Source organism: Lactuca serriola, chromosome 5 (assembly GCF_051521515.1).
Source record: "Lactuca serriola cultivar US96UC23 chromosome 5, Lser_US96UC23_V15, whole genome shotgun sequence".
In the NCBI taxonomy this organism is placed as follows: Eukaryota; Viridiplantae; Streptophyta; class Magnoliopsida; order Asterales; family Asteraceae; genus Lactuca; species Lactuca serriola.
In genome coordinates, this window is record NC_136412.1 from 338,088,058 (window position 1) to 338,102,060 (window position 14,003).

The 14,003-nt window shown below is 31.9% G+C and overlaps 1 protein-coding gene across 1 annotated transcript; it reads left to right on the top strand.

Annotated features, from left to right (window-relative positions):
* Positions 1-11,412: 11,412 nt before the first annotated feature.
* Positions 11,413-13,638, top strand: LOC145051028 (uncharacterized). The gene is made up of 6 exons (XM_078999180.1): positions 11,413-11,587; positions 12,044-12,461; positions 12,559-13,094; positions 13,346-13,387; positions 13,470-13,522; positions 13,633-13,638. The coding sequence occupies exons 1-6, from the start codon at positions 11,413-11,415 to the stop codon at positions 13,636-13,638; spliced, it is 1,230 nt and encodes a 409-aa protein (XP_078855306.1).
* The last annotated feature ends 365 nt before the right edge of the window (positions 13,639-14,003 follow it).

Sequence of the window (14,003 nt, forward strand, 5' to 3'; positions counted from 1 at the left end):
TTGTCAAAGTACTTTTCAGACTAATCCATCAATATCAATGCACTTTCCTGTACTACCCTGCTATAACAATGTACTTTGAATTGCAACCAACATTAGCAGCAACAATTAGCAACTCCCATTATTTAAAGCAAACATAAACAAGACACCATAATATAGAAAAATGAAAATGGAAATGGGTTTTTTTTTTGGTTTAAGCGAGAAAATAAAAACATAACAATACAAAAAAAACGACTATGACCATCATAAAAACCTAAAAAATTCCATCAATTCCCTAACTTGAAAAAACCTTATAGACTAAATATAAAAGCCTCCACTTTATATAAACATCACCAAGACTTCCATTAGTAACTATCAATGTTGTAAAAATCGTTGGACGACTCACAATAAGCGATTAGTCGGACTAGGCGGGGATTAATCAGTGATTAATCGGGGATCCTAAATTATAAATAAAATTATTTAAAATATTAATATTTCCTACAAAATTAAGTATTTGAAAATTTCAAATTTTAAAAATATGAAAATTTGAAAATTTTAGTATAATATTTTAAAATTTGAAAATTTAAAAATTTGAAAATTTTAGTATAATATTTTAAAATTTGAAAACTTAAAATTTTGAAAATTTAAACTTTTGGTGTAATATCTGAAAATTAAAAATTTTGAAATTTTAAAATATTTCCTGCCTATGACCGCCAAGGGCCGCCAAGTCCGAGTTTCACCGATTTTGACCAATTTCCGCCAAGCACCCTAATCGTAATCGGTTCAAGGCCGCCAAACGATTAATCGCTGATTTTTGCAACACTGGTAATTATATATCTGAAATGAATCTTTCGCTCTCAACAAAGGATAAAATGGTCAAATCACTAAAAACACTCCACCAGCAGCCATGGAAACAGAAAACACCAGAGTAAATGAAGGTAGAAGAACATCAATAGATACCTTCAAATAGAATGCGCCAAAACAACACCAAACCAAAAAAATGATGAAGGGGCAAAATGGTCAAGATTCGTTTTTAATATTTTAACATCATTTTAAACATGGTGTATACAACATATTACCTTTCGTATTTATGTATATGTTCTATAGAAAATAGTAGATTTTGTAGTCGATATATAGTTTTATAAAAAAACTAAAAGTATCAATACGAATGGACAAGAAAATAAAGCATCATTTAGTTTTCTAATTACACATAGAAACGTGATGTTTTGAATGAGTTGTTCTATATCTTCAACAAAATCAAACATGATAATGGAATTTGATATCCATTCCATTACTTTTTGGATTGCAAAATTGGCAAAATAGTTTAGATAAAAAATGTATATTTTGAATCTATAGATAGTAGTTATTAAATAATGCCTAACTTTGTTTCTCTTTCTATAGGAACCTAAATAACAAAATGAAGATTAAATGGGAATCTTGGATTAGTATTGTGAGGCCTGCACCAATAAGAACAAACAAAGCAATTAAATATTGGAATAACACACAAAGAAGGCCAAAACATCATGAAGATACCATTAGATAATTGAAATGAACATTTACGTAAAGATTAGTATCTTAATTGATGTAAAAAACAATATTGTTGACAATAACCATATTAACAAACATCATGAAGAAACCTTTATAGTACTTGGACAATGAATGTAAAATAGTGTAAAAAAAGATTTACCTACTATGTTCTTTAAAAAAAAAAACTATAAAAAGACCAAGTTTTATTAGCACCTGGTGAATCTAAAAGATCTTCCCGTTGATAATGTTTCTACCATGAAGCTGGTGAATCTAAAAGCTATTAATCCAGCGAGATACCTGAACTATGGAAGAAACACATGGTATATATGGAGGACGGGGTATTCAAATTTCCAATTTTAAATCCCTTCGTTCACGGTGTAAATATCAAGAACAAAAATCACACCCAGTACCAGTTCAAAAGTCCTTATTTTTACGAACGAATTATGGGTATAAGATAACATATGGAAACCGATTTGCTGAATATTGAGTCAATTGATGATACAACCGAAATGTTGATATTTAGAAATTGAAATTGAATTTCGATGGATGATGGGAATCAGTGGGCAGGAGAATAAGAGAGTGGAATTATGGTGGGATGACACGTGGCATATGACAGTGCTTAAAAGATGACATGTTGCTGGTATAGGTGTCTTTTATTAAGAAAGAAGATTTGAGGTGGTTTATTAATTCAAAAATATGGAAGTATAATATCATTGATGTTATTTAAAGAGATGCTTGGGAGACTGTTCACAATGAAAGCATTTTTGGTCGCACCTTATGATCTTGAAATTGGAACGATTGTCGCAATCAGAACAAAGGTAATCGGAACGTCAGTGATTGAAGGTGTTCGGAGCGAAAGCATTCAGAACGAAATCATTTTTGGTTACACTTATTGGTCACACAATTTTAGAAGAATACGGGTCTCAAAATTGGGTTCATCTCAGATGCGAATGGGATTTCGGAAGTTTGACCATTTCCCACATATGATTTTTTTTTTCTTTTTGCAATTGGTTTCGAGCGTCGTACCTAATCAGAGTTTGGTTTTCGGGATTTGAATTTCGGAGTTTGACCATCTCTCACTTTGAAGATAATTCTTTGTTCACACATACTATCTTGCAATTGGAATGATTGTCCGAATCAGAACAAAGGTAATGGGAACGACGATGATCAGAACGAAGGTGTTGGGAGTGAAAGCGTTCGGAACAAAAGCATTTTTGGTCACACATATTGGTCTCACAAATTTAGAAGAATACGGCTCTCACAATTGGGTTCCATCTTAGATACGAACGGAATTTCGGAAGGTTGACTGTCTCGTACATATTGTTTTTTTTTTTTTTTTTTTTTTTTTTTTTTTTTTTTTGGTGAGTGGCTGCAAGCGTCACACCTAATCAGAGTTTGTTTTTCAGAATTTTGATTTCGAAGTTTGGATTTTGGAGTTTGACCATCTTGCACTTTGAAGATAGTTTTTTTTTCTAAGGGGTCGTTTGATAGTTGCTGACTGAGAAAGTGCTGATTGAGAAAAGTCTGTCTGACTAATAAGTTCTGGCTGAGTAAGAAACCATGCTGTTTGATTATACATCTGAGTGAATGTGCTGACTAATGCAAAATGACCATTTTACCCTGATGCTCTTAATAATAATAATAATAATAATAATAATAATAGTAAAAGTAATAATAATAATAATAAAAGTAATAATAATAATAATAATAATGTATACAAAAACTTCCAGCATAATAGACATTAAATATACTATTTTAGAGATTAAAACACAAAAAACTCTTTAGCTTGCTGGTAAATGTCATTCTATGTATAGAAGAGACCTGAGTTCAATTCTTGTAACCTCCAATTTTATTTGTTTTTATCCAAGGCCAAGGGTATTATTGTAAAGTCTTGCTTTCTTTCTCAGTCAGACATTTCTTACCGAGTCAGATGGCCAAAGTTGGATTATCAAACAACATTTTGCTGACCGAGTCAGCCAAAAACGTCTGACTTGACTCGGTCAGACGAATATCAAAGGGGGCCTAACTCTGAAACTCTCATAAAATTATTTGAAAGTACATTGCTATAGGTTATAAAATTGTTTTTTTAATAAATGACGATGATATTCAAATATGGTTCCTATTTTTTCAAAATTAATAAAAGTAAATAACAATGTACTTTGAAAGTACATTGCTATAAGTTGTAAAGCTGATTTTTTGTAAAGTATTGAGTTCAACTGTTAAGAACATAATGCAAAGGCTAAGAAATTGAATGGATCTCCATGAACCAAGGAGTGTATGCCATTCATCTTTGTCCCAAACATGATGTAAAATAATTATCATAATTAAAACAAATCAACAATTTGTTATAAGATTTATAGTTTTTTCTAGTTTTGTAGTTGTAGACTTAAAATACTTATGCAACCAGGAAAAGAGACGAACAGGAGCTATGCCCTTTTAAATTTGAGCCTTTTTAACATGGAAAATGTGGTTGTAATAAGATTAAAAATGGAGCTACACACATCTTTCACATTACCATCAGCTTTATTTACATCCTCTACTATCCATACATGTTAAAACACACAAATTAGGGGACAATGAAGCATTTTCCCCCTTTCTGAACTTTCACATACCATATATGTAGGAAATGTTTTGGCTGAAGCGACATAGCAAAACTCTTACAGAAACAAGACCTATACTCCAAGCAACCATCTTTATTCTTCTCTATTCAGGTCATTTATATATGAACTGAAACTATAACAAAATAAGTATATGAGGAATACTTTTGAAAAAACTCAATAATCCAAGGGATAGGTTTAGAGAGAAGAGAAGATGTACTGGTTTTATAGGATCAAATCAAGAAGGCAACATTGAAATTGAAATAATTTTTCGGTGAAGGGAATATTGCCAATTCCTTCTTAAACCTAGCTACAGGCCAAGATCCTCTTTGGTTCATGCAACCTAGCTACACACAGGTGGGTTACGACTTTGATATAAGTACATGGAAAATCAATGGGAAACGAAAGTATAACTAAAAATAACCCAAAGAACCCAAATAAAACAAAATAAAGTATTAGAGGGTTGATTAAAAGGATTTACGAGCACCTCTTATTAACCTGTAGGTTTTGAATAACAATATTGAGGTCGGTTTTATGTTTCATCTCGAATGTTACTGTCTCTGTTCTTGATTAAGAAGAGTCATCGAGATGTAAGACCAAAATGGTGGCGACGACAATAGTGAGTGGTGGTGGTATATGGTTTTTAGTGATCATTTTGATGGCTACACATTATGGTGAAAGCGGAAAATAATGGTCATCGGTGATAGGTTTTGAGAGAGAAGGGACAGGGGCGTGATTTGTGGTGGGGAAGGTCGTATGAAGATGGTGATTAGGAGGTGACTGAATAAACTCTTTCCTTGTAGCACTCAATGAGAGAATGGAAAGAATCGAAACTATTTGGAAACTGAAAAAATTGTTGATTTCAGTCCCAAAAAATCAAGGATTATGACCATAAGTGTGACATCCCGAAATTTAGGTCTATTTGTAACAGTCGGTTCACCGCGAACTCTTTGTAACTTGACCTATTGAGTTTTCATACATTGGGTAAATATATAGTGTCATTACAATTAAAATAAGATATGAGATGTTATCTTACTTCCCGTTGTGGGAAATCTCAAACAAATCACAAACATAAATTGTAACCCTAGTTAATACGTCTGAAAAACTAAAAATTCATATTAAGCGTTTGTGAGCAAAGCAAACACTCTAATTCATGTTCACCCTAGTCTAAAAATATAAAGAACGTCAAAAACGGAGTTCGTATGTAAAAGATCCGACTATTATAAGAAATCAAACCGGTATAACAATGATTTCACCTGAACTGCATAAACCGTTTTAATCCGTTGAGGCACTTGCACACCTCAGAAGGAAATTTCGAGAGCGTTTTTGGACTCAGAATACGATCTAATATTTGTTTTCATACTCGAAATATTTTTATTAAAAATATTTGCAAAAGTCGAAAAACTGACGTTTCGAACCAATTAAACGCAAATCTTTAAACACGATTTCCCAGAGTTATACAACTCAAAAAATTAATCTGTTTGGGTTTTTGGAATTCTTCAATTAAAATCTATCAATCGTCGTCTTCAGAAAAATATTTAGATGTCGGGAATTGGACACGCGAACCAAAAGCCATTTTTATAACATTTAAATGCTTCAAGTGTGACACTACACTTTAGCACTTTAAAGAATTGGTCATGTCGGACCTCCATGGACCAGCCATGCTTACCCACTTCTCTCTCTCTCTCTCTCTCTCTCTCTCTCTCTCTTTTCCGCGTCCCTATCTCTTCCATATCTCTCTCTATCCCCCTCCCTCCATCTCTATCTAATACATAGACTTTTGCGATTGAGTGAAAGTCAAAGCCCTTGTATGAGAAGGAAGGTACATGGATGACTTTCTACCTTGCAACAAGATTAGATAATCCTTCAAGTAAAAGATTCGTCCCTACAACGGTTAGACTCAAACTAGAGCCGCACAATAGGGTCAAATCCGCCACTATGAGATTATCTAATCCTTGTCACATGTGACTTGACATATTCACTTAATAGCTAACTCACACCACTTAAGAGTTCCACAAAGCACGAAGCAAGCAACATTCATGCAGTAACATTCCAATCTATAGAATAACCAAGAACATCCATCTCACATACTACACCTCATGCTAGGAATATCCACTCTCGTTGTTGATTTCCTTATGCATACAAATTATACCCAATCTAGCATCCCATGTTTCCTAGGCTACAGGGCATCATATATCAGGCCAATATATCATTGACTAATCAGAACTAGCATGAAAGTCTACAAGCTCATACAATAGGCATACAAGGCATCTCTCGTAGCATTCTATCATGCAAACACTAAGCAGATCCTTAGCCCTAACTAGCATGCGATTCACATATTCATAAATCAAATCATATCAGATAACATGTATGGGTATTTTGAGAAAAAACTTACTTGATCTCGATCGATTGCATGCACCATACCATTTCTTGTATTAAGAAACCCTTTTCTTTAATAACATTTCTTCTTGAAAAACTTTGCCAAACCTTCAGTTTGAGTTCAGACACACCGGAGAGTATGTCTGAATCCTTCAAACCAGGGCTCTGATACCAACTTATAATACCCCAAAAATAAGACCCTTTTTTTTCATTTTTACATTCATAAAATAGTAAACCATATCATTGTCACAAAACCAAGGTAATCAAATTTTATTAGTACATTAACATTATCAGAGTAAATCACAAAATGTGGAATTGAGTGGTGTGTACTCTGCAATCATCCCGAGCTCTTCCCTTCAAGACTAGAAGTACATGAAACATAAACTGAAAACTGTAAGCACGAAAACACTAAAATGGATAATGTTAATGTACTAAAATGGATCCAAAATCACCAAGATGGATTAGGGTTAGGGTTTTTTGAGTTAGCGGAAGGTGGAGGCTGAGAAATGAACCCTAAAACCGAGATAGGAGGGCTTAAATACATGAGAAACCCTAAAACTTCGTGGGCTTGGGTTGCAGCGCTCCTCACGTCGTGAGCTCTTATTGCTCACGTCCTGAGCTCTGTCGTGGATGGAATTTTCATGCGGCCCTCTTCATGTTGTGAGGACCCCCTTTTCACCAAAATCTAACCTTTTGACCCTCTGAAACCCTAATCCGATTTATCCAAGAAAACAGATGTTACACTAACAATAAGTCCACAACTAATTTCTAGGTAATAAGCTACTAATTTTATATAAACAATAACAATTTCAACAAAAAAGAAATTAATTTCATAAACTTAAAATATAAATGCTTACTTATTTCATTGTAGAGTTTGAAGAAAGCCATTAAAAAATATTTTTCTTAGGAGTTAATGCTCAAAATCGAAATAGCTTGGAGCTTGGTTTGAACTTAGAATCGAAATAGCTGGAGCATGGTTATTTTTGATGGGTTTTATAGGTTACAAAACTATGTGCTTGCGAAATTTCACATAATACTTAAGGGCACATGCAACCTAATGGATCTATGCTATACACTTTGAGTGCAATATATAATTAAAAACAAAAAACAATATGAACCTTAATATAATCAAAATACAATACAATAATTAGGGTTACATACCTTTTATTTGTTTTAGTAAACAAATCACTTTAATCCTTCATTTGAAGAGCTTAGAAAGCTATCACCAAAAGGATGATGCCTCAATTGGCTCACACCCAAACCCTAGAACTAGAAAAGAATTTAGGATAAAGGAGAGATGTATAATTTTCATTCATAAGCCCCTAGGAAGGAGTATGCACAAAATTTGTAAGCCAAGGGGTCCTATTTATAGTTTAGGTAACTTGCAACCAAAGCAAGATTTGAATCGATTAAATAATAGATTTAATCTTAATTCAAATTCTTTCTTTTTATGCAACCAGGAGGCTTCCAGACACCCTAGAAGAGCTACTAAAAACCGTCCATGCTTGGATGGTTCTAAAATTGCCTCTTTTGTTCAATTATCAGACAGTTACAATTCACCTCTAGCATCTTTAATTAAGTAATTAATCTAATATTAATTTATTAATCATATAAATTAACAAATCAACTATTTAACGATTGATCTTATTTTAATTTATTAATCACGTAATGAATCAACAAATCAATTGTCTATTTCCAGTTAATATAGTAATCATATAATATATTAACAAATCATTTATTACATTGTAATCATATAATAAACTAACAAATTTATCCTCTTTTTATAAATGTCATTCTAATCAAGTTCTAGTTATGGATGCAACCCAAAAAGGAATTTGCTTCCAATTACAAGAATATAACAATTTAGTTATGAGCTTAGACACCTTAATCCAACAGTCTCCTACTTAGATAATCTATAACTACAACTGTAGGTATAACCTTGAACCAAACATCAAAGTTTTCTCAAATCAAATGTTGACTCTAAGATAATTGATTAGTTATTCCTTCGTTCTACAAGATATCGTATGAACAGAGTCGTGGATTAAATGATCAACCTCATGTTTATTTGTTTGTTTCCTGATTTCCTGATTTTATGGTCAAATTTAGACTACAAAATCGAACATATCAATTTAGTCCGGACCATGCGTATGTCTTTCATATATCACCTCAAACCACTGAAGGGGCCACATATATCGCTTTTCCCGTTAAGGCAAAATGAACGAATAAACTTCGACTACATAACTGTAACCTTTAATCACCTAATCATACATGACACTACGTTTTATAACATCATGTTAATGATGTGTTTTCGCAATACCAATGCACAAACGACTTGTAAATTACAACTTATGTATCTCTGTTTGAAGAATAGAATATATTATCATCTTAGAGTTACTCGTGATTAAATCCATGAAGTAATCTCTAAGTGTGAGTTTATCGAATACTTAAAATCCCTATTTCCAAGTGCACATGAGTATTGCAGCAATATGTATGCAACGTACAATCCCTATGGACAATCTATAATACGATTCATGAAAATCTTAATTACTACTTACTTCAAAAAGTATGAAAGACTGTCTAGTTTTGAATAGTATTTAAATTACTCAGGGAAGTAAAATATGTAAAGTGAAACACAATAATAAATTAATTAACTATGGTATCATACCCATTGAATATAAATAAATCTCCATTATTTAATCACCATAACAATTATGAATTTATTCATTGTATAATATTTCGAGTAATCAACTAACCACTTGAATTAGAAAACACCAGTCCATGTTATAAACATGCATACTATGCCTCTCTATGATAATTTCTTTGTGGACAAATCAACCAGACATTACTCCAATGATGCTCATTTCACAATTCCAAATTCTTATCATTATCTAAGGTGTAGTGAAATTTTATCTTTACATGCATTCACCTTCTGTGATGTCAATGTTCTAAAGTTACGGGAGCGGGGGTCTCATGAGGATTTTTGACATCCCTACATTGATCAACAAATTAATCCTATTACATTTAAATAATATTAGTAATACAAATCACCAACATATTATAATGTTCATCTTTGTTTATTACGAAGAAAGGGTAAGAATTGTTTTTCGCTAAGAATACATCTACAAAAGTAGTAAGTTTATAGTTGCTGTTAAAAAAAGCAAGTTTATAGTCAGTTTAGCGGTAATACAATGTGAAAAAATCTTTATTTGATTCTATCGTTCTCATCTTTTACTTTCGTTAAGATCATCGAGCCATTAAGACCAACAATGCATCCATCACGATGTGCAGTAGAGCCTTGCCCAAATATGGAGTTCCATGGTAAATCTTCAAATCACTACCAAAAAAGTTGTTATTAATGACCAATTTTTTAGTGATGACCTAAAATTTGGTCAATAACAACATCATTTAGTCATCATACGTTTAGTTGTTACTCAATTTTGATAATCCTACAAATTTAATGACCAAATTATATATAATGGTCACTAAACTCCGAATAAAATTAAAATACTCTCCTTATCATAAGAACTATTAGTGACTAATAGATGCCTAGTAACAAAAATAAATAAATAATGGTCACTGAATTGAAAGTTGAATGACCAAAAATAATTGTCACTAACTATTATTTGTTATTCTAAACCGCATACGGCTAGACATTGACGACTAAATAGTGTTCACTGGTCACTGATTTACAAATTGAAAACAATTAATGACTATAAGTTGTGGTCATTAATTAATATTTCCTATTTTCAAGAGTTTTTATCCATATCCGTATTCTAATAAACGAATAGTTTTAATCTCTTTTTGCCAAGTGCCACTATAATACAACTTCTCATTAATATTATGTAATGTGTCATGTAGATATATTAGGTAACTCATTTCAAAATTCAAATTTATATTTTTCTAATTATATGTTAAATTTGAAGTTATAATAACTTTAAAATTTTGATATATCTCTTGATTAATAATTTATTTAAAATGATTTATTTAAAATAAATGATTAATAATTATAAATTTTTGTTATAAAAGTTTAGTTAATTTTATAATCGTGGTTCCCACAGGTTATAAACTAGTTAGTGTTATACATAAAACTATTTCTCATTCTAGTATACATTCAAAACTATTTACCTTATTAGTATTATTTTGAATTTAAAACTATTATTATTGTTTTTTATTATTAAAAAAAAATAACGCTCCCTACATGCTGGAACGGAACAACGTACAAAAAAAAAACGAAAACAGGCTAGGGCTTCAATCGTCTTCTTCATCCAACGGCTTCATCCGCCGTAGCCAGCCGCCTGTGGCTTCTTCCTCCTACGTCGGCCACCTACCTGCAACCTCTTCTGCCCGTCACCGCCCTCCTACCACCTCCATAAACTCGCCGGTTTCAAGGTATGCAACCTATTTTCCTTCTCGTTTTTGTAGTTTTTTCTGTTTAATTCATTGCACTCTCATTTTTTCTTGATTTTGACCTTCTCCACCGAATTGAAGATCAAGTTATGCATCTGTCTGATTTTTTTGTATATGTCACAGCTTGTTTTTTGATGTTTTTAGATGGAATTGATTGCAATTTTTACTTTTGTTTCTTTTTTCTTGTTGTCATAGATAATATGATCAATTTTTGATTAGTTGTTTCTTTTTTCTTGTTGTCATAGAAGATATAATCAAATTTTGATCAGTTTTTGTTTCTTTTTTCTTGTCATAGATGATATAAGCAATTTTTGATTAGTTTTTGTTTCTTTTTTCTTGTTGTCATAGATGACATGATGAGTTTTTTGATTAGTTTTTGTTTGTTTTTATTTCTTTTGTAGATGAATTCTATTAGTTTTTTTTATTAGTTTTTGTTTGTTTTTATTTGTTTTGTAGATGAATTCTATTATAGACATAATTGACAATGATGATTTTTATAATCTCTCAAGCTGCTATTATAACTAATATGATGAATATAGACAATGAAAATGAGTTACATGAAAATTTGGAAGATGAAATTGGAGAGGAAAATGATGAAGAAGCACCTTTTGACAACAATGTTGAAGTACCTTCAACTTTTACTAATATGGATGGAACAAATTTGAATATTGATGACAATTGGATTGTGTCGCAATCAACGAGTAAGAATGATTTCACACGAGAGTTGGGAAAAGATTCTTTCAAGGATACATAAGAACTTGTTAGAGCAATCAAGATCCATTGCATTAGGACACATAGACAATTTGAGGTCATTAACTAACGCCCAAGTATTTTGACTCTAAGATGCAAGTTATACTTACAATCTGGTTGCAAATGGAAACTTCATGCAAGTAAACGTAAGCGTAGTGGATATTTTGAAATCACAATTTATACCGGTCCACATACTTGTTTGCACTATAAGCTTTCTCAAGATCATGTGAACCTAGATGCAAGCTTGATTGCTATGGAAACTAGGCACCTTATAAAAGCACAAACTTCTATCAGTATTCCTGCTTTGAGAGCTGAAATAGTTGAAACACTAGGCTATACTCCTTTATATAAGAAGTTTTAGGTTGGAAAGCAAAAAGCAATTGAATATGTGTTTGGAAATTGGGAAGAGTCTTATGTCGCTTTACCAAAATATCTAGGTGCACTTCAAAAGTTCAATCCAGGAACTATTGTTGAACGGTGTGTTTCAAGATCAACCGATGTAGATGAAGTTGAATTTAGGCGTGTTTTTTGGGCTTTTGCTCCCTTTATCAAAGGGTTTCATTATTGTCGACCGGTGATTAGCATTGATGGTACACACTTGTATGGTAAGTACACAGGTAAGATGCTCATTGCAATGGGAGTTAATGGTAATAATCAGATTTTGCCACTTGCATTTGCTATTGTAGAAAATGAATCTTATAATACTTGGAATTGGTTTCTTTCTCATGTCAAGAATCATGTGGTGAAAGACCGTGAAGGCATATGTCTAATATCGGATCGTCATGGGGGAATCCTTAAGGCTGTCAATGAGCATGGATCTCCATGGTTAGAGCCACGTAGTTTTCATAGGTATTATTATATTTCTTAATTATTGTTTATGACATTTCAATAACTTGCTTCATTAACTTACATTTTTTTAAAGGTATTGTTTACGACATTTCATCAACAACTTTTATGACAAGTTTCATAATTCAGTGTTGAAAGCTTTAGCTTATCGTGTCGGGAGTCAGAATCAAATTCGAAAGTTCAACTCCATCATGGAAGAAATTGGAAAGCTAAATCCACATGCTCGACATTGTTTGGAGAGCCATCCACTTAATAGATGGACACTTGCATATGATGGTGGCAGGAGATATGGGTTAGTCACAACAAATTTGTCAGAGATTTTCAATAGTGTACTTAAAGGTGCTCGTTTTTTACCAATCACAGCTTGTGTGCAACTTACATTCTATAGAATGGTGCATTATTTTGAGGTGAGACGTCCTTTAGGATCTAGTTCTCTAGCTAATGGAGATGCACATACTCCACATGTTATTGCAAAACAAGTAGCTTTGATGGCAAAAGCAAGTGCACATTCCTTGAGATCTTTTAATCGAGAAAAAGGTATATTTGAGTTGATAACACAAAAAGGTCGAAATGTGCAAGTAGTTAATTTGGAACAAAAAACTTGCACATGTGGTAAGTGGGAGACATTTAAATAGTTGGCAATATGTTGATAAATGTTACTCGATTGTATATTATTGTGCTACTTGGACATCTGAGTTCTCCCCGCTTCCTCATGAAGCATATTGGCCACAATCACCATTTAATGCATTACTTCCAAATTTAGAATTATTACGGAATAAAAAAGGTCGGCCTCGTTCAACAAGATTAAAAAATGGTATGGATATTAAAGAACGAAGAAATGTCACTCTTTGTGGAATTTGTAGGCAACCGGGTCATAATCGAAAACGGTGTCCGTCTAAGCCAAGGTAATTAAACATATAATATTTTTTATGGTATTGTTGTGGCTATTCTCTTATTTTATTTTATTTTTTTTAATCGTTTTTACAGGTAAGGATCTGTTATCGGCTCAAGTTCAAGCTAATTGTGATGTTTTTCTTTTTGTAACAAACAATATTGGAGTTTTTTTTTAATTGTGGTGTTTTTCTTTTTGTAACAAACAATATTGGATTTTTTTTAATTGTGGTGTTTTTTTTTTTTTTGTATCAAACAGTGTTGAGTGTTTTTTACCTTAAAAACATTTTGTTTGTAATGTTCGAGTTTTACATCTTAAAATATATTGTATGTTTAATTTTATGATGGCTAAAAAATTGTATGTAAAAAAATAGATATTTAAAATAAAAAACAAAAATAAAAAACATAAATATAAATTTTTATTCAAAAAAAACAGTAAAAGTTTGAAAAAAAATTATTATTTAGAAAAACAGTAAAAATGTGAAATAAAAAAGAAACGGAGAAAAGTTGGATATATTTAAAATAAAAAAAAACATTAAGAAAAACTGAAAAATTAAACAAAAATGAAAAAAAATACTAAAAAGGTAAATAGTTTTAAATGTATACTAGAATGGAAAATAGTTTTGTCTA